The sequence below is a fragment of the Semicossyphus pulcher genome, unplaced genomic scaffold (assembly GCF_022749685.1).
Source record: "Semicossyphus pulcher isolate SPU_LCO1_2020_fin unplaced genomic scaffold, fSemPul1.0.p SCAF_6, whole genome shotgun sequence".
NCBI lineage: Eukaryota > Metazoa > Chordata > Actinopteri > Labriformes > Labridae > Semicossyphus > Semicossyphus pulcher.
Window position 1 is genome coordinate 32,101,668 of NW_027211737.1, and position 20,397 is coordinate 32,122,064.

The window sequence follows — 20,397 nt, forward strand, 5'->3', positions numbered from 1 at the left end:
GCCGGCCAGTGTTCCTCCTGTCAGCAGCATCTGCCAGCAGCGGGGAGGACGCTCGGCTTTTCCTGCTCCGAAAAAATAAATCCTAAAAACTCCTTGTGGACGTCCTCCGTCTGTTTCTGTCTGTCAGGCTCTTTCAGCCTGCGTCCTCTGCTGTCACGTCCGATTCCTCTCCTCCATCAAACATCTCTTTCCTCATTTCACCTCTCAAGCCATCTCTCCATCTTCCTCCATCTTCCTCCATCTTTGTGTCTCCTTCAGACGACTTATTTAAACCAAAATATGACTTCACAAATGGAAATATCCTTTAAACAACGAGAAATCAGAGCTCGGATTGGCTCATTTCAACCTGCAGGTTTATGTCTTATTTAAGCAGGTTTTTGTGCACACTCATCACCTGATGTATTCTGACATTATGGAGGTTTGGCCCAAAATTAAAAGAGCAGAACGAGCCTGTGCAAATGCAACAAAAAGAAGGATTCACAGAGTGCTGCATGTGGGAATAGTTGCTTTCTAATCTCCAAGAAAAAACAAGGATGTCTGGATTAAGTGGTTCTGAAAGGAGGAGGAGGAGGGAGATGGAGGACACACTGCTGCTACTGCTGCCTCCCTCCTCCTCCTCTTCCTCCTTCTCCTCTCTTCATCTCCCCTCCAAAAAGGAGAAATCTCAGTACATCAGCGTGGTAAATATCAGCAGACAGACAGTGAGGCAGGAACAATGACACCAGCTGGGCAACAACAATAGGAAATAAATATCATGTGTCAGGCGGTCATCCCTCCGTTTAAACATCCCTGCTGTGTGCGTGTGTGTGTGTGTGTGTGTGTGTGTGTGCTGTACAGGCTCTTTGTGGCCTTCACACCTGCATCTCACTGCCCGTGTGTGCTCTGAATATCAAAAATATTTGCTTGCCTGCTTCTCTTCCTCCTTTCACTGACAGAATCATGAAAACATGTCAGATGAAGGTGAGGCGGCTGCAGGTGAGGAGGGACAGCCGCTGTGGTTGCGATGGTGTTGTTGCTGTGTTGCTTTATTGGCCTCCAGACAATAAAAGCTGCTTACCTTCTCGGCTCCTCTGTGCTTCTTGGCCGCCGGCGTGTCGTCATGCTGCCGCCTCACAACAATAGCGCCGCCGCCGCTTTTAACTCCACAATCCAGCGCGCTTTTGTTGGCCGCGCCGCCGCCGTTACTCCCGTTAATACTGTTATTGTTTACGTTGTTAACGCCGCTGTTATCTCCCATGATCCTGGAGGAGTCCGGCGCGGCGCAGAGGCAGTGTGCGGGGCCGTCACGGCACAGATGATGCTCGGGCAGGGCGGCAGACGGGAGGAAGACGGAGGGAGGAGGAGACGAGCCATCGCCGGGCTTCTCCTTCCGCGTCCGGACTACAGGAGGAGCAGAAGGAGCGGCGCCGGCGTCCCTGTCCCTCTCCCTGTCTCTCTCCCTCTTCCAGCCCCTGATCACGTTCTTCCCCTTCCTCTCCTCCTTGCCTTTTGCGCAGGACGCAGGAGAGGCCGTGTTTATTTCAGGGACGCCGTTGTTGTTGAGGTTGCCGCTTCCGCCGCTTTCGACGTCTCTGCTGACCGCTGAAAGCATCTCCAGACCGTCTCCACCGCGTCCTTGAGCCTCCAGACGCTGCTGCTGCAACAACTCACAGCCGCCGCCGCCGCCGCCGCGCACTCTGACCGCAGCCGCTGACTGATCCTCCGCTTCCTCTCGTGCCTCCCGCCCGGCTCGGCTGCGCTTCAACGCAGATCTCCTCGGCTCCGACCCGCCGCCGCTGCCACCGCCGACAGGTCCCCGGGTCTGGAGCGAGGGCAGGGCCGCGTGTCTGTCGGCTGAGCCAGCGGCGCTGGAGGAGGAAGAGGAGGATGTGATGGAGGAGGAGGAAGAGGAGGAGGCAGTGTGGTTGGGTGACAGCTCCCTGCAGTCCGTCAGCAGCCCTCCATTCTCCCCAGCTCTGAGGAAGCGGTTCATCTCCTCCTTTTCTTGTGTCCTTTGTCGATCTTCACAATAATCAGCATTCAAGTCATCGTCAGCCGCCGCAGTGAGACGCCGAGCACCGAGCTGAGGAGGACTGAGCAGGCTGCTGGACCAGGCCTGCTCCATCAGACTACAACGCAGGCTGACTGACAGCTGAGGATGTCTGACAGACAGCGCGGCTCAGAGTGGAGCTCCGGTCACATTTAGAATAAGAATAAAGAAACACATCCCTGTGAGTGAGAGAGTAAACAAGAAACACTGAAAATAAAGTCAAAGTCACGTCACAAAGACACAACATGTCCACATTTCTGCTTCATTAAAACATTATAAGATTCAGGAACAATATATTGTCCTCTTTGTGTTTATTTTCTGTGATAATATTATATATTAAACACTTAGAGTACTTTTTCTGTTTGAATAACACGTCAGGAGCAACAAAATAGATGTTTTAAATAATCTACATTATGTCTGTGCGAAAGTGGCAGTAGTCGGCCACAGGGGGGCGCTGCAGTGTTTGTTAGATGTTCAAACGTCCCCAGGTGTAATGTGATTGGACTGATGCATCAGGGTCTTTGCACAATTGCACTGATTGATCACAGGGGTCGCTACAATATTTCTTTAACATCAAACAAACAGTTTTAGTTTTCTTATCCATGTTTTTGGTTGAACTCAGATATTCCGTAAATTGTCCGTCCCGTGATATTCTGGATGGATGGATATTAAAGTAGTTTCGGAGTGCTCCATTAAAGTGTAAACACATGTTTTGCAGGTAAAGTCCGAAACACCTCCAGCTCGTCTAATATTGACCAGAGTGCTGATAAGAGATGCGGGGCAGCAGCAGGAGGAGGACGATGGTGCACTTTATGAACTGTCAGACAGAGAGACAGTGTTTGTTCTGCAGAGGTCGAGGAGGCGTTACACTGGTGAGCATCACTCTGGGAATCTGAACGGACAAATACAAAGTGAGAGGCAGGAGGTGGGCTTACTAAAATCCAAAAGTCACAGACATGTTGTGTGAGCCAGGTCTGAACAGAGAAGCTGCTTCAAAGTGATTCTGTGGCTGCGATGGAGAACTACAGTCCAGACGACCTGTTCCTGTTAAAGAGGAAGAGCACAATGTCCAAACGCTGCTGTGCTCCGTCCGGGATGACTGGACACCAGCGGTAAGAAAAGTTTCAGGAACCTGCAGCGTCTCTTTTAAACCTGAAACTCTCCTGCTTTCAGATGTTTCTGCATATGAAGCTGGTTGTTTCCGTTATTTTGATCTATGCTAAATATCTGCTTATTATTCTGTTTCTTTACTAAAATAAGAGTTTTTCTCTTTAAATGAATGAATAAAAGTGAGAATCGTCTCACAATTCATGCTGAGACATTTCCAACAGTAGATTTGTTCTATTGAATAGAGTGTCAGAGTGAGCCTGTGATTGCAAGAGAGAGTTGGATTACATGTCTGCACCTTAAACAAGTACTCAACCAATTTATCTTTGCAGTCCTTTAACATGGTCAGATAGCAGACAATGTGAAAATCCATGCAGCAGAACTTTGACTGCATATGAGAAGAAGTAAAGCCAGCGCTAAAGTGTCTTAAACCTGCTTTCTTTCTGATGGCCAGCAGGGGGCGACTCCACTGGTATCAAAATGGACAAGTCTATGAGAAAATGCTCCTCCTCCTCTCCTGATATATTCCCTCAGTAAACATGTTCCTGATGAGTTTATGGTCTCAGTCTCTAGTTTCAAGTCTTCTTCAACACAGCATGATGTACATTTAGTCACTGATGCTCCCATTGAGAGTCACACAGACCAGGAAGCAGGGGCGGGTTTAGGGCGGAGCTACCTGTGATTATAAGGTTGCAATCTGTGATCTGAAAATTGTCTTGCTCAGCATTCGTTTGTGCTAAAATACACTCTCAGGAGTCAGCTGTTTATTTTGTCGGTGAGAACATTTCTTTAACACTTGTAAAACTATGCCTACGCTAGCTCAAATTAGCATTACAGCTATTAACACAATAACCAGTCTTTCCAGGATATCGCTGGCTTTTTCTGGAATTCTCGCAGACTAAAATCAGTTCCAACTTCCTGAAGTGCTTGCTCCTTTCCAGCAGCACCTCCTTGTCAGAATCTGGTCACTTCTGGCTACAAGAAAATAAGCCAAAATGCAAAAACACGACACTTTAAAATGGTCCACAAACCAAAGGCCGACGACACACTGGCTTCTTTGACTTCCTATTAAAAATAGTTAGGCGTAGTGATACTGGATTGTTCAAGAGAGAAAATAGTGCCAAAGAACGGCGCAGTATATGGAATCCTAGGACGATGATTTTGTGTTGAAATGGATCACCATCGCCTGCGTGTTGTTTTCGTAGGGTCAAACTTTCTGGGTTCATGACCCCGGCGTCTCACGGGAACGACTTATTCTACGTTCAGAACCGGACAGAACTCTGACCACGGGACTCGGTGAGTGGGCTAATAGCTTTGCATCCACGACACTACGAGCAAGTATTTCATACAACTTGGTGTCCAAAAATCTGAACTATCCCTTTAAAGTCTTCTGCCCCAGCACACGCTAACTTAAGTGACATTACTTGAGGGCCTTTATCAGACTACAGGATTTCTAATTCCTTAATCACACGTGCAGTTTTACTGCTTATCAACTGTAAACACACTTAGAAGTGTAAAGTTTTCTGCTTGCTCATCGGGCCTGTTTTTCTGCAGCTGAAATCATTATGAGGACGCCGTCTAAGAAAAACTCTCTCCCTGCACAGCAAACATTTTCTTTTTGTCCATTCAATATTTTTGTCCCCCCATCTCCCAATGAACAGCCCTACAAAACAAAATCTTTATGTGAACCGCTAAAGAATAATGTGCAGCACTGTCTACATTTCACGAGGCACTCCAGGGGTTTAATGCTTTTACATTTCCAGTGTAGGGGACACAAAGACTGAGAAGTGATGAGCAGCGTCAGAGACAAATGTGCTGACACATCATGTTTGAGCAGCAGATCCTACAGTTTGTGTTTGTGTTTCAAAGGGCGGCTGGTGTGTTTGCTCAGCATGAGGAGCCTCAGTCTGCAGCAGTGATTACTGTGTCACTGTGAGTCACTTTATCTTAATGTGAATCGTCCCAGCAACTAAAGTCAATCACATTTACTCAAGCCTTCCTCCAGAGCTGTTGGAGTTAAATGAAGCAGAAAAGGCCGTCGTGGCTTAATTGTGTTTTAAAGAAGCATAATAGTAACAACAACAGAGAAATGAAGGAAAACAGGAGATTCTTTAGCATGTAACGATCATTTAGAGCACACGTTAATCGTCTACAAGTAGGAAATGATCAAATAGAGAAAACAGGGCCAAAAATCTGAGTAACTTAAATATATGCAGAAACATCCTAAATGATTTCGGAGCACTATAATACTTTTCTAATTACAATAAACTACTTGTTTTAAAATAACATGAGTCAGAAAAATTGAATGTAGTTAAAAAAAATTGGCAAACAATTCAACACTGTTTGTATTTCAAAGTGCAGCAGGTTCAGAGTGTGTGCGTGGGTGTATGTGTGTGTACCATTTATTACACATGTTGTAGGGACAACAGTGTGTTTACACAGTTGTATAATTGGCCTGGCCTTCCTTTTGAGGAAAAAAATCAGGTTTACGTAACATAAAATAAATTTAGGACAAAACTTTGTTTTAAGCAGCCGTGAGGATTTTCCATTTAGATAGATACAGTAGAAGGATGGATGGATGGATGGACGGATGGATGGACGGATGTAACGGGAATGGGATGGGAAATTGTGGCGTTACAGCAGCAGGTCCCAAACTTTTGGGTCCATTGTGGCGCCCCCTGTGGACAAAAGTGATATGCCTGGTGTTGATAGCGTGTGCATTGGTTCTGGAAGTGAGGAGAAAAAAACTTTTTTTCTCTTTAAACACAGCTGTTGATGTGTATATTTGTGGCAATGTAAGATCAATAATTCTACATTTTCGTTTTGGTGATTAACCTTCCCTATTAATTATATGTACGGTGGCCCTGAAGGTCAAAAACCTCAGAAAACACTAACACATTTCTGTAAACACATCAACCTTTAACAAGAAAAAAACACACATTCCAGAAAACACACTTTAGACAGAGTCCCGCAACTTCTTTAAAGTGTCCCCAGTTTTAATGCTAAGCTAGGCTAACAACTGTTTGAAAACTCCGTTCTTAAAGTGCAGCTATGAGATTTTTTTTCAAACGTCTTAGGCTTATTTTCTTAAATGTTGTTTCCATAATATCTTATTTTTTTTGTTTGTTGTCTCTTCTACAAACCGTTGACACGAACAACTGATCAGATACCGTGCGCTGCAGGCGTAGGTATACAGGGCCGCTGTGCAGAGTGAGACACAGTGCCGAGGTCAAGAGCTGTCTGATGTCACTGTGAAGCTAAAATACAGCGTACACTGAAATGTTTGTTTGTATGTAGGACTCCTTTAAGTAGCTAAAGTATGTGGTACCTTCAGGGAGTTTGGAGCTGTTGTTTTTGGACGGCTTGTGCAGCTGCGAACAAAAGCCATGCTCCAGATAGTAAAATGTTGACTTGGAGGTCAGAGGTCAAGTCTAGGGTGAGGTTAATGGTTAGGGTTATGCACAAGATAGTTATAGTAAAGGTCAGGGTAATTCTGCAGTTTATACATTTAAATGTCTAAAAGTCACTTAAGTTGAGCATCTGTGTGTGTGCGTGTGTGTGTTTGTGTGTGTGTGTGTGTGTGTGTGTGTGTGTGCGTGTGTGTGTGTGTGTGTGTGTGTGTGTGCATGTGTGTGTGTGTGTGTGTGTGTGTGTGTGTGTGTGTGTGTGTGTGAAATCTATGGACGGAGGAAGAAGAGAGACTGACAGAGAAACTTCATAACATGTTTGTAATTGTCAGTTATTGCGGCCCAGTGACCCACAGTTCATATCAGTCAGCTCACATTACACACACACACACACACACACACATACAAACACACACACACACACATACAAACACACACACATACAAACAAGCAGGATAATAGCTGGATCATATTTCCTCACTCATTCACACAGGAACTAAACGCAGCTGTGAAGACATCATTTTAATTTAATTTAAAGAGGCACCAACATCCACCAGGAGGAGGCATCTATAAACATCATGAAAGTTCTCCTGTTCAGGCCAATGACTGTATATAAAGATGGACGACGTGTCTCCAGCTGCTCCCATTGTACAAATGTGATGCCAAAATAGCCCCCCTGAGTGTGGGAATTCCGGCTCTTTGAAGGGAGTCGGATCTTATGGCTCCGTTCCTTTCAAACTGTTTTTGTACCAGGCTGTAAACATGTTTATTTCTGCTGTGAAGTTTAACATGGGGCTCTATGGGGACTGACTCACTGCTGGAGACAGCCTCAAGTGGACACCAGAGGAACTGCAGTTTAGCTTCTCAGCTCTAGAGGTTGCCGCTTGTGTAAAGAGAGACAGCAGGTGTTTTCTCTACCTGACCCTGAACTCCTGCATTAATATGGGAATTAAAATAAGACTCTATTTTAACAAAAGGAAACTGATCATACTTCTTCTTGTTTGGGCGGCCATGACAGGTAAAAACGTGCAGAAAAGAGAAGAGAGTTTTGTTCCTGTTGTAACCAGAGCCACAAAGAGCTGCATGGGAAAAGCACACTGTTCCCTCTGACACCGAATATCTCAGCGTCCTCTGTCTGCAAAGATTTCATGTGAACCCAACAGAATAAGACTGTGTAGAATGTGCCTGATCAAAGGTTTTAATGCACACACATACAAACACACACACACACACAGACACACACACACACACACACACACACACACACACACACACACACACACACACACCACCTTGTCCTGCTGTCTGGTTGGCTGTGACATGTGAGACCAGGAGGCCCCTGAGACACGCCCACAGACAGGTGAATGAGCAGGAGCAGATCAGGCTGCAGGGTTAGTTCTAATCTGAACTCTCACTGCTGCAGACAGACAGACACTCAGAGAGAGAGAGACAGGAGAGCGGGACAGACGGGTGAATGGTCGGGATATAAAGCTGATGAGCGTGATGACAGAACAGAGTGTGAACCAGCAGGAGGAAGCCAGGAGGAGTAACAGAGGAGCTGCGAAGCACGAGGACAGACACTATCAGTGAGTGTGACTGCACACAGACAGAGCAGGTCTGCAGTATAAAACAGTGTGCTGGAGATATTTGCTGTCATAGCGGCGGTGATAGAAGTGTGGACATCATGTAGCAGCAGTATCATTTAAATACAAAGTCGACTCATGGATCAGAAGGATCTCCAGAGTTCTTCCTCTTTCTAGCTTCTCTAATGTGACGATTTGCATCTTTTCTCTGACACACATTTCTGACTGTCGGTCAAAGAAAACAAGCAAACTGAAGATGTCTTTGTGGAATCCTTTTCTATCAATAGTGAAAGTAAATCATTCAGTGGGCTGGTAGCTTATCAAAGATAATAAGAGGCCTTATCGGCGTAAAGTCTGATGACTGATACTGACATGTCACAGATATCTTTAAGGTCATTTGGAAACAGAGTCTGTTACATACAAGTGTCAGTCTAAACAGGACATTAACATTTAGATGTAGTTTGACTGACTGCTGCGTTTCCACTGCAGGAACGTTTCTGTGATGTAAAGCTCTCTGCAGCAACTCTAAACCAGAGACACAAAGTTTGGGTAGCGTCTGTGCTGTAATTCTTTTCTGAGCCTGGAGTTTTGCATTCTGTCCGTCGCCATCTTGCTAATCTGGTTGACAGGTCACTGTGGTTGTACCTTGTCAATCACACAGTAGCCACCTCCTGAAGACTCTTATAAAGACTCTCCTAAAGATTTTGATTCCCCCTTCAGACAATCGTAAGCTTCTAAAGATGATCTCTCAGATGTTCCTGTGCTGTGAGGGATGTTAGTGATTTTGCTCCCCCGATCTGCTCGGAAGAACGTCGTGGCCGCACCGATTTCAAATCGTAAACATTAAAAAAGTTCAAGATTTATGATCCGACATCCTGTTGTGTGGGGGGAACCCCGAGGACAGCCGAGCACGCTCTCCGTGGATCGTCACGTGGAACCAAACAACAACAAAGCAAGCTGACAGAAGGAGGAAGCACAACAACCGCAGCCATGACGACAAAAGCAAACATGCAGCATAAAGTAACATGTCCAGCCCGTGTTCACGCCGTCTCCACCACTTCATCCACACTTTGTTCTTTTTTCTTCCTGAATTTTCAGTAAAAAGTCCAAAAACTATCATCACCAGTTCTTCCTGCCCGTCGTCCACCATGTTTGTTTACTCTGAAGTCGCGTTTGGCGGCCAGAGATTTGGTGAGATTTCCAGCTGTGAGAGTCGGACTCTGGTTGTTGGTGAATGAATGTGTTAGTGTGTGTGTGCCGTTTGGGTCATAGCGTTGCTCTGCACACTACAGGAACAGAACTGTTCAATCGATCGTTACCTGTCGTCATGTGTGGGCTCACACGTTTTCAACATCTGTTAAGATTTAAAACATCTTTTCGTGTGAGCCAGGCGTAAAATAACTTTTTGTTGTTGAGAAAAAAAAATCTTTGTTCTTATGACTGAATTTGAAAATAGATTCAGATCAGCTCAGACTGATCTGATCCGTACGCTTCCTTCCAGGTATCGTAGATTGGTTCTCAATCACCTCTGTGACTTTCTGCTGTTTCTGCTCAAAGCAGTATTTCACATTATTCTGGTGTCTGATTGTTGTTTTTCTTGCTTTCTGTAGTTCAGATGTGGAAAACGTAGAGGAGCGTCACAGATATGAGAGGATGGTCAGCGAGACGCTGCAGGCCGTCGATCCGGAGCAGCAGGAGCTCGCAGGCAGGAGGAAACCGGCGTTAGTCAGGTGAGCGACTGAGAACTAACTGACAAGACACAAAACTATTCCTGATTTATAATCACATGGTGTCTAGAGAGAGGCAGAGGGGGTGTGACAGGGTCAACACAGCAGCAGGGACAACAAGGGCAGAAAGTTCTGAAGACGAGCTGATAGACCGAGTCCTCAATGATCCACATCTGTACGATGTGTCGTTGCCGCTGCACAGAGACAAACACGCCTGTCAAACAGCTGCAGACAGATAAGTTCTGTTTTAGAAGTCGACGTGTAAACCTGCAAAACTAAATGGGAACACGTCCGGGAGCGTTACGTTCGTGCACGGAGGAACATGTTGGAGAGACAGAGCAGACGGTGCGTTCTAACCACCGAACACACAGAAGCTGTTTCTGCTGTGACCTCAGAGTGAACATCACAGTAACTTCCTCGAGTGTCTCCATGTCTGTTGGTTACATCCCGCACATACAGTAGCTGCATACGGCCTGCGCTCTCTGGTGCGCCCTCTAGAGGTATCCTCCAGTAACACGTGTAGTGCAGAGACAAGTACGTGAACAGTTACGTTCATGACGCAGATGGTTGTGTACGCGAACACGAGGTTAAAAAGCAAGAATATCTCCGGTCTTAAGATGATCGGCCTACCAAAAAAAAACCACAGCCCGTCTTAGGTTCCGTACGCTGTGCCCAAATACGATAACATCTGGGTCCAAATGTGACAACAAATCCAAAGTTAAACGTGCTTTCATGACATTAACAGTCATTCAGTCCGAGAGATGAATGTGACAGCATCAATATGCCATGTACGCATGGCCAAGGAAGAGCAATGTCATGTAATGTTAACTAACTGAAACAACTCATGCTGCAGTGGTTAGCGCCGTCACCTCACAGCTAGAAGGTTCCTGGTTCGAATCCCGGTTCAGACGTAGTGGGCCTTTCTGTGTGGAGTCTGCATGTTCTCCCCGTGCATGCGTGGGTTCCCTCCGGGTACTCCGGCCTCCTCCCACAGTGCAAAGACATGCTCGTTAGAGTCACTGGTGACTCTAAATCGCCCGTAGGTGTGAGCGTGAAAGGTTGTCTGTCTCTGTGTGTCAGCCCTGTGATTGACAGGTGACCTGTCCAGGTGTGACCCCGCCTCTCACCCAATGACAGTTGGGATATGCTCCAGCCCCCCGCGACCCTGGACAGGATAAGCGGTGTAGATGATAGTTGGATGGATTGACCTGACGCTACAACCTTTTAGCTGATATCAAAAGAAAAACAAGTTTCTCGTCTTCTTTGACTTTTCTGAAGAGGACGTTAAGATGTTGAGATTTTTGCTTTTGTCGGACGTCAGCAGAATTTCTGAGGAAACACTGGCTCGACTTTTATGAAACTTTGTGAAAGGTTAAAGACAGAACACGTTTAGTTTTTGGAGCAGATTTGACTCAAACAAGAGATCATATTGACCAGATTATAACAGAGGTGTCCATAGGAAGCTACCCTGACTCACATCACTTCCTTTACCTGTTGCATCATTTATCTAATATTGACCTGTAACAACAGTATTACATAAATACATTCAAGTTCAAAGTGCCACAGGTGAACGGCCGGGCCGCAGAGGTGTAATCTAATGCGATATGATTCTGCGTGCAGGTCAAAGACCTTCGACCACTCCCTGCTGACTCAGGTCCAGACTGACACCGACTCCAAGATCGACAGGAAGAAGTCTCAGTACAGCCAGGTGAGCCTCTGATACAGGTTTTATAACACCTGTAAACATCAGTGAGGGGATTATGAGGCACTTGTTTTTACAGATGAGTCATGTCATTTCCTGCGTCTAACTTTTATTAAAACATCAGCTGTCCATCAATGTTTTATTTCCTTCTTTGAAACTTCTAATGATCGCTTCGACAGTTCTTGACGTACAATGCACGTTACAATGTTCTGTAACTGTGTGTGTGTGTGTGTGTGTGTGTGTGTGTGTGTGTGTGTGTGTTTCAGCTTTCAAAGAGCAACGGCCAGTACCATAAAATATTTAAGGAGATCAGCAAAGAGGAGCAGCTCCGACAGAGTGAGTCTTTAATGATCACATCTCTCCGCTCCACCTTAAATACTGAATGAGGCTTCAGATAAAAGTCCAACATTTGAAACCTTCAAGCTTTTGTTGAACAGTCGTCGATGATCTGATGGAGAGGTCCACACAAAGACTCTAAAGACAATATTTACATTGCCACAGGTTACTGTGATTGTTGTGTCCATATTTAAGTTTACATGAAGAGTCAAAGTTCAAGAAACCAATTTGATATCTTCTAAACCTGCAGTTGTTTTAATATTTTACTGTCTGCTGCAGCTCAGCAGGGAAAACTAAATATAACCCTAGATTTTAACTGAACATCAAGAAATTCTGCAAAAGGAAATTACTTTGTGTTTCCATCAACGTCTGTGTGATTATTAGGCAGTCCCTCCAGGAAGTTGTGAAGTTGCAATTCAGTGAATTCATGCAAATTCTGGCCAATCAACCTGTTTCCTCTCACTGGCCTTGACGTGAACATCACTGAATATTGCTCTTCATAGTCTGCAATGTTGTATAAACATCGGAGAGTATCGTTACTGTACCTTTAATATCAGAACGCTGCACGGTATAGACAGACAGCTGATCCGTTCTGAGGCGGCGCTGGTGTGATCGTCTCTCTTCGAGCTTCCTAATTCAACCTCCAGAGTCGTTATGGAAACTCTACACAGCACAGTTCCTTTAGTTTCTTTCCGTTTTTACACATTTTATTTGGCATCTTTTGACTGGAAGCTCACGCTGGATGTGTTCTGTGTTACACACAAACAAAGCCTGAAAACACGTCGCAACTTTCATGGCAACTTTTAGAAGAAGCTGCAGTGAAATCAGGAGTTTCTGACCACAACCAGAGCTGTGCAGTCCTGCAGGGACCGATGACGAGTTGATGATGCAGCTAGTGATGCTCATTTTTCTGTGGGATAATAACTCAAGTCAAGTTTCCAGTTGTGGATTAAAAAATAGTTTATTGTTTGTTTTGTTCATTTAGTCTTTTTGCACCTTGTCGGCTGTTGCTTTTATATTTAAACCTTTGCACTGTTTGGTGATATTTTTATTTGATCCACTTTTTTAAGATGCTAATTCAAGAGGTGCGTAAAAACAGGTGGATGGAAATCAGAGAGGATTTCATACTTTAAACAGTTGTGGTACACACTTTAAGATTGTTTTGGGCCTGATTCAGACTTCAGACAAAAGTAACAGAGTGCTGATGTTTTAAAGATGATCTCTCCAGATGTTCCTGTGGTGTGAGCGATGTCCAGAGGGATTTTATGTCCCCCGATCTGCTTGGAGCGTTGTGGCCGCACTGATTTCAAATATTAAACATATTTTACGATCTGATATCCTGTCGTGTGGGGGGGAATCCTGAGGACAGCCGAGCACGCTCTCTGTGGATCGTAACGTGGAACCAAACGATAGCGAGGAAGCGAGCTGACTGAAGGAGGAAGTTTACTCTAAAGTCGCGTTTGACCGCCAGAGATTCTGTGAGATTTCCAGCTGTGAGAGTCGGACTCTGGTTGTTGGTGAGTGAATGTGTTAGTGTGTGGTGCTGTTTGGGTCAGATCGTTGCTCTCCACACACTACAGGAACAGAACTGTTCAGTGGATCGTGATCTGTCGACGTGTGTGTGCTCTTTCACATTAAAACTCTTTTAGTGTGGGCCAGACTTAAGTTGATTTGACCTCATTTTTAAAAGCGTTGCACAGAAAATGTTTCAATCACTTCAGAAAGGATCTGTATGCAGCCGGTGTGGAAAGACACTTCTGCACTTTATCTGTTTTCCACTGAACTAGAAACAGTTCTCAGTAACCTGATGCTGTCTTCCTGTTTGTCAGGTTACACCTGTGCTCTGCAGAAAGACATCCTCTACCAGGGACGAATGTTTGTCTCTGACCACTGGATCTGCTTCCACTCCAAGGTGTTTGGCAAAGACACAAAGGTAGCGTACGCAGAGCTGTGTGTATGTGAAAAATGCTTTTGTGCGTCGTGAACTTTAAGCTACAACATCTGTGTGCAGAAGAATTCAAAGATTTCACCCTCAGGGTCTTTATCACAGAGAGCTCAGACTTTCTCTGTCTGTCTTTTGGTTTCCTTCAGAGACTCAAACAGACACTTCACAGTGTTACACAGTGAGACACCAACAGCAGCAGGTTTATTTGATGAGAGATGTGGGCCTAAATGTTTAATAACCAGCTGTAGTCACTTCACAGGAAGCTGTCAGAGCAGCGAACAGATAAAAAGACACCTTTGTTATTGTCTTAATGTTCTTTGGACGTTGTGTTTTTGACACCTAAGAACAAGGAAGCGTAACGATTCTCCTTCTTTATGTTTGTTTGTGAGTGAGCTGCAACAACGACATATTTTATCTTACTTGGATTGAGCGCCTTTTGAGTTTCAGATGTGCCTTTCAGAGAGTTCTGACCAAGAAAATCTGATCAACTCAAAGAGAACATAAAGACAAAATACAGTTTGTGTGGGTTCGTTGGCGGGAAACCAGTGAGGGATCGTGTTCTGCATTAGCATCTCATGCTGGTTGATCAGGAAAGAAAACAGCAAAACAAAGAAAAAATGGGAACAAAGGAGATTTTTTAAGAATTATCTGTATCGTGGAGCAAGCTGAAGAGCTGCTGTAGCTAGCAGACTTACTGCTAACATGCTAAGGCTAGTGGGCAACGAAACCCAAGCTTGCTACTTCACAAGCTAGCTAGCTTTGTTTGTAACCATGTTATGCAGGGTTATATATAGTAAAACGTATTTTGTCAAAGGTGAGCAGCTGTCCAGAAAGTTTACAGATGGATGAACTGCTGCTTCTGAAGGTTTTGCTTTCAATGAAATACAACATAAAACTTCTGATGGTATCCTGATTATTGATCTTGATGTATCTGAACCCTCTGTTGTGCACCAGTTAACATTTTGTGAACCCTAAATCTTAAAGTTCGAAATGTGCCTCTGAACGTGATGTGTCAAAGTGGGGGCTTCCTTGGCACCCACCAGCTTGGTTGGTTAAATGAAGAGTATAAGTAACAGACGTCTGTGTTTACAGTAGTGCTTGGTTTCTGCTTCACAAGCCGATAAAGCTTTAGAAGCGTCGCTGACAGTGTGAATGCTGCTTCACAGGCTGAGTGAAACTGTACCAACAGAGAGGAAAGTGTTCCCTGCAGGGCTCACCTGTTCATCCTGGTGTTTGTCCGTCTCAGATCGCCATCCCAGTGATGTCCGTCACTCACATCAAGAAGACCAAGACTGCCATCCTGCTGCCAAACGCTCTGGTGATCGCCACCGCAAACGACAGGGTGAGAGGAAGGACCCTTATTTTTAACCACAGACTGTATGTAAGAGATGGGCGTCACCCATCGACTGCTGTTATGAACCCTTGAGTTTGGCCTTTTATCCTTTACTATCCTACTTTTAGAGTCAGAAGTGGAGAATGTGGAGCTGAAAGGAAGCGAGTGGTTCAGTCAGCTAAGCTTAATGCTAGCTTGATTAGCAAAGTGCACAAGCTAAATTTGACTTTTATAAAACCTTATACAAAATGTATTTACCTAAATTATAAACAGCCAACTCCTCATTGTGTCTTTTAATGGATCTAAACACTGAGCAAAACATTTTTAGGTCACATTGGTAGTGACCTGTCAATCACAGGTAGCCCCGCCCTAAACCCTCCCCTCTTCCTGGTCTGAGTGACTCTCAGTGGGAGCATCAGTGACTAAATGAACATCATGCTGTGTTGAAGATGAAACTAGAGACTGAGACCATAAACTCATTAGGAACATGTTTACTGAGGGAATACATCAGGAGAGGAGGAGGACCATTTTCTCATAGACTTCTATACAGTCAGACTTCTGCAACCAGTGGAGTCGCCCCCTGCTGGCCATTAGAAATAATGCAAGTTAACCAGGTCAGATGTTCAATCACCGTCAGGTTGAATTTTTTTCTTGAAAAACAAACCAAAAAAAGAAAATAAATACAAAAGAAAACTTTCCAGTGAATGTGTTGTGTTTTTGTTGCAGTACATGTTCGTGTCCTTCATGTCCAGAGACAACACCTACAAGTTCTTGATGTCTGTCTGTCTTCATCTGGAGGTAGGACAGACTTCGCACAAGCAGCCACACCTTCTTTCTTCTTCACTCTCTCCAGGCAGAAAACATTTATAATTAAACTCTTTTGTCTTAACAAACACAAGAATATTTATTATATTTTTCATAATAAAATGTTAACAAACCCTTTAAAGCATAGAAAAATATGTGATTGTGTATGATGTGTTTTTTTTATATGTGCAGGAGAAGAGTCCATGCAGCAGCCCCATCCCCTCCTCTGCTGAGAATAGCTTCAGAGGTCAAAGGTCACCTCTAACACCTCGCTTTCCTATAGTAGGTCACACACACATACTCTCCAAAACAAGCACAGTGGTCGGCAGCAGTGTTGTACAAGTTCACACTTAATAAGAGTCATCTCAAAGTTCAGATTAAAACCGTGACCCGACACCGGATAAGATGCAAAGAAGACCACAGGCTTCCCTTCTTTGTGTGCTATTTCATGTGATGTAGTTTTGTATTTTGGGGAATCATTTTGTTTTAAAAACCCAACAGGTGTATCTTAATGACATTGTCCTGTCGATTTTTTTATGTTTCTGCAGAATTTTGCAGGTGATTTCAGTGATCTGGACGGACCAATGAGACAGAGGAGGCAGGAGATGGAGGAGAGCAGTAGCTCCGACTCCCAGACCCCCGACTACGACAAGATAGCAGGTAACACCAACCAACCAATCTTCTGACCACTTGACCAACCAACCAACCAACAAACAAACCGACCCCACGATCAACCAACCGACCAACTGACCAACTGACCAACAAACCAAACAACTGACCGACCGCCCGATCAACCAACTGACTAACCAACTGACCAACCAACCAACGCACTAACTGACCAACCAACCAACCAACCACTCAATTAGCAACAGTGTACTCGTCATTTTGTGCAGATGATTTTCTCTTATTAGTAAGTGCTCAGAATCAGGCTGGTTTTCCATTTCAAACTTTTCTCTGCAGAGTTTCCTGTTCCTCAGTTCCTGGATGTGTTGAAGCACACAGATGGAGCTGTTCCTCCTGAACATCCGGACCACCAGCACAAAGTGAAGAACCAGACCCAGCATCAGAACCAGAACCAGCACCAGAACCAGCATCAGAACCAGCAGAGCCCAGACAGCAAGCAGCACAACTCACACCTCGCTGGTACCAGATTTTATGATGATAGAATCAATTTTCCTCAATAAAACACTGAATTTCCAAAATAAATAAAGAATTTAAAAAAAGTTTGTTAATTTTAGATCAATAAAAAATGTTGCTCAGTTTGACTCTGATCATCTTTCTGTTTCCAGGGTCAGAGGTCGTGATCGACTCAAGACCCCTGAAATCAGTTTCACTCAACACTGTGCTGTTCGTCTACTTGTTTCTGTGAGTTAGCTGCCATTCATTCACTCATTCATTCATTCATTCATTCATTCACTCATTCATTCATTCATTCATTCATTATTCAATCAGTCATCCACTTCTTCTGCCATTCATTCACGCATCACTTCAACTTTTAATTTGTTCATTGATCAGATTCATCAGTTCAATTCATCCAACCATCCTTTCATTCATTCATTCATTCATTCATTCATGTATTCTTTGTTTTTGAGCTGAACTCACACACTGTCCTATCCTAAGTGTTTTGCATCTTTTCATTGGTCCCTTCTTCGTTGATTGATTGATTCTGTGTGTTTTTTCAGAGTGTGCGTCCTGGTCTTGTCTTCCTGTTACCTCGCCTTTAAGATCGTCTCGTTGGAGCAGCGCCTGTCGACGCTCGGCTCCGTCACAGAGTTCAACCAGCAGGAGTGAGTTCAGCTAACAGACTAACCTCCGTCGCTCCACGTCGACAGACGTTAAAGCATAAAAACTAAACGTTATCAAAGCTTACGTTTCATATGTTCATGCTCTGTTGTGTTTCTGAATCAAATGTAAGCAGCAAAAAGTTGCGTGTCATCACATATTTTCATTTTGTGAATCACATCCTGGTGCACAGTACAAGATGAACTGATTTAGTTTGGATGTGTCTGAGGATATTTTTACAGATAAAGTCCAACATTTTGTTGTTTTCCAGAAATGACTTTCTGCAGGGGAGCGACGCGAACACGGAGCTTTTCTCCGAGCTGCTGACCATCAACCTGATGAAGCTGGAGAAGGTCAGTCAGTCTGTTTGTCTTACGGGTTCAGTATAAGAAAGTTTTTCTTTTGACCTTCGATGTGTTTTTCCTCTAGCTGCTCGAGATGACTCCTTGTTTATGAAGACAAAAAACATCATTGTCCTTTAATTTCTCCACACAGACTCTGATTACTCTGAAACATGAGAGGAGAAAGGTCCATTTTTTATGCTCCGTGCTCAAACTTTTTGTTGATGCAGCGAAAGCTAAAGCTAACTAAACTTCCTAAACTGAGTTTCTGCACGTTAGACTGCAGGTGAACTGTGTCTTCATCAACCTGTGAATCCAAAGGCTGTGTCAGAAACAGAACAGAGACACTTCAGGACACGTTCACAGAGAGAGCGACGTGAAACCAGACGCCTGCTGCTGTTAATCAAACATTTATAGTCAGTGATCTGTTAGAGGAGCGTGGACGTCACCTGTAAGAAGAGCTGGTTCCATCAGTCTGCGCTCGCTGTGACTGAGAGACATTAACATTTCAGGCTGACACTCGTCCGCTTACCAACAAACAGCAGCAGCTGACAACAATAACGAGCGCAGGTTCATCAGGATTAATGTCTCGAGACTGCAAACTGGATCATCTGGCTGCTCTGTGATATGACGTTTACATTTAAAGAGTGTGCTGCAACCAAATACCTTCATTTTTCTGTGCTGGACGACAGCAGCATTCCCCTTCTCACATGATCTAAACTATCCTAAAGCTAAACATTGAATTGAACAAACATTGAATTGAACCACAAACAGAAATCTGGGTAATTAAACTTATTACAGATCAGGGAAACGAGTTGATTAGCAAGGACTGGTTTGCAAATTAGCAAAAGACGTAACATGCTCGTGTTTATAAATGAGTGAAAATGTTTGTGCCATCTCGGACGGCACACGGTGTTCGTATCTCAGTATTTATTTGTGCTCCTTTCAAGAGTAAGATGGGAAAATTGACATCAATCTAATGTCTGTTTACTGAGTCCAGAGCTGGAGTTCAGGCGGAGTTAGCTTAGCTTAGCATAAAGACTTAAAGAAGGGGTCCAAAGTTGAAAAAAATAATGATTGAAAGTGAACGAAGGAAATGTTTCAGGTGACACTCGAGAACTGTTTCCTGCCAAAGAGCAGTCAGGTGTGATTCTGAACAGCTTCCTGTGGTCTGGTCATCCCAGTGAGGTTGCCAGGTTTGGACAAAAGCCAAAGCCAGCACTGTACTGGCAACCCGCTGGCAATCTGGCATCCATCCACCCATCCATCATCTTCCGCTTATCCAGGGTCGGGTCGCGGGGGCAGCAGGCTCAGCAAGGTGACCCAGGCGTCCCAGGCCAGACGGGATATATAATCCCTCCAGCGAGCTCTGGGTCGAAATGTTAATGTTAATTGAACAGGCTAGCTGTTTCCACCTGCTTCTTGTCTTTACGCTAAGCTAGGCTAACCACCCCCTGATCTAGTGCTTGGTCTAGCTCTGGTATGAGATTGGTGCTGCTCTTCTCATTCTAACTAAACATTGGATATTATATTAAAGTGCGTTAAATCTTTGTTCTTCCAGGTGCAGAAAAACCTGCAGAGGCTGCTGGACGAAGCGACCTGAATGTGGAGACCAGTGCGTTAAGATGAACGTGCTGTTTAAAGTTCTGTAAATATGCTGTAAATATAAAGTTTATTATATCAGATGTTACATCCTGGCTGTGATGACATACATGTCATCACAGTCTGACACAGTCAGTCAGCCACATCACATGAGTGTGTACATGTACACACTCACATAAAGGGCTTAAAAAAAGATCGCACATAAATGACCACTTAACATCTTGTCTGTAACCACGCCCACCAGTGATGTCACTGTGTACTGACACACCCTACAGTACACTTCTACGTCACTGCAGCAAGTAGCATCACATTCAGACGAGATTTTCAGACGAGTCAGTCGCTCTGACATTCAGCTCATGATGAGCTTTTAATGGACGGATTAGAAATGGAGCCTGGTTGATTTTTGAATACAACAGTATTATAAAAGTATCGCATGAGGTCGATTGAAACGTAGTCCAAACAGACAAGCACAACAATTTCTTACACGTACCCTTTACCCTCCTTTTGAAGATACACTTCAGCGTATATATATATTTTTTTAGAGATCATTTTTTTGGTCTTTCATGCCTTTATTGAGAGAGGACAGTGGAAAGTGTTGGGAAGAGAGTGGAGATGACACGCAGCAAAGGGCCGAGGGCGGGAGTTGAGCCCGGGGCCGCTGCATCGAGGACAGTAGCCTCTGTATATGGCCGCCGATTT

At 44.4% G+C, this 20,397-nt stretch overlaps 2 protein-coding genes across 2 annotated transcripts in view; one reads left to right on the plus strand and one right to left on the minus strand.

Annotated features, from left to right (window-relative positions):
- znf608 (zinc finger protein 608) overlaps window positions 1–1,972 on the minus strand; it is a 52,751-nt gene extending 50,779 nt beyond the window's left edge. The window contains exon 1 of the mRNA XM_069683617.1: window positions 1,058–1,972. Coding sequence (XP_069539718.1) covers window positions 1,058–1,972 — 915 coding nt within the window. The remainder of the gene's footprint in view (window positions 1–1,057) is intronic.
- An 830-nt stretch (window positions 1,973–2,802) lies between these two features.
- LOC138610069 (GRAM domain-containing protein 2B) lies at window positions 2,803–19,699 on the plus strand. Its single transcript, XM_069682761.1, is given in 15 exon segments — window positions 2,803–2,901; window positions 2,984–3,141; window positions 9,737–9,856; window positions 11,474–11,561; window positions 11,822–11,891; window positions 13,721–13,824; window positions 15,083–15,178; window positions 15,896–15,967; window positions 16,166–16,255; window positions 16,522–16,633; window positions 16,934–17,116; window positions 17,263–17,338; window positions 17,656–17,760; window positions 18,027–18,108; window positions 19,658–19,699. Coding segments are annotated over 15 exon segments (1,497 nt in total).
- The last annotated feature ends 698 nt before the right edge of the window (window positions 19,700–20,397 follow it).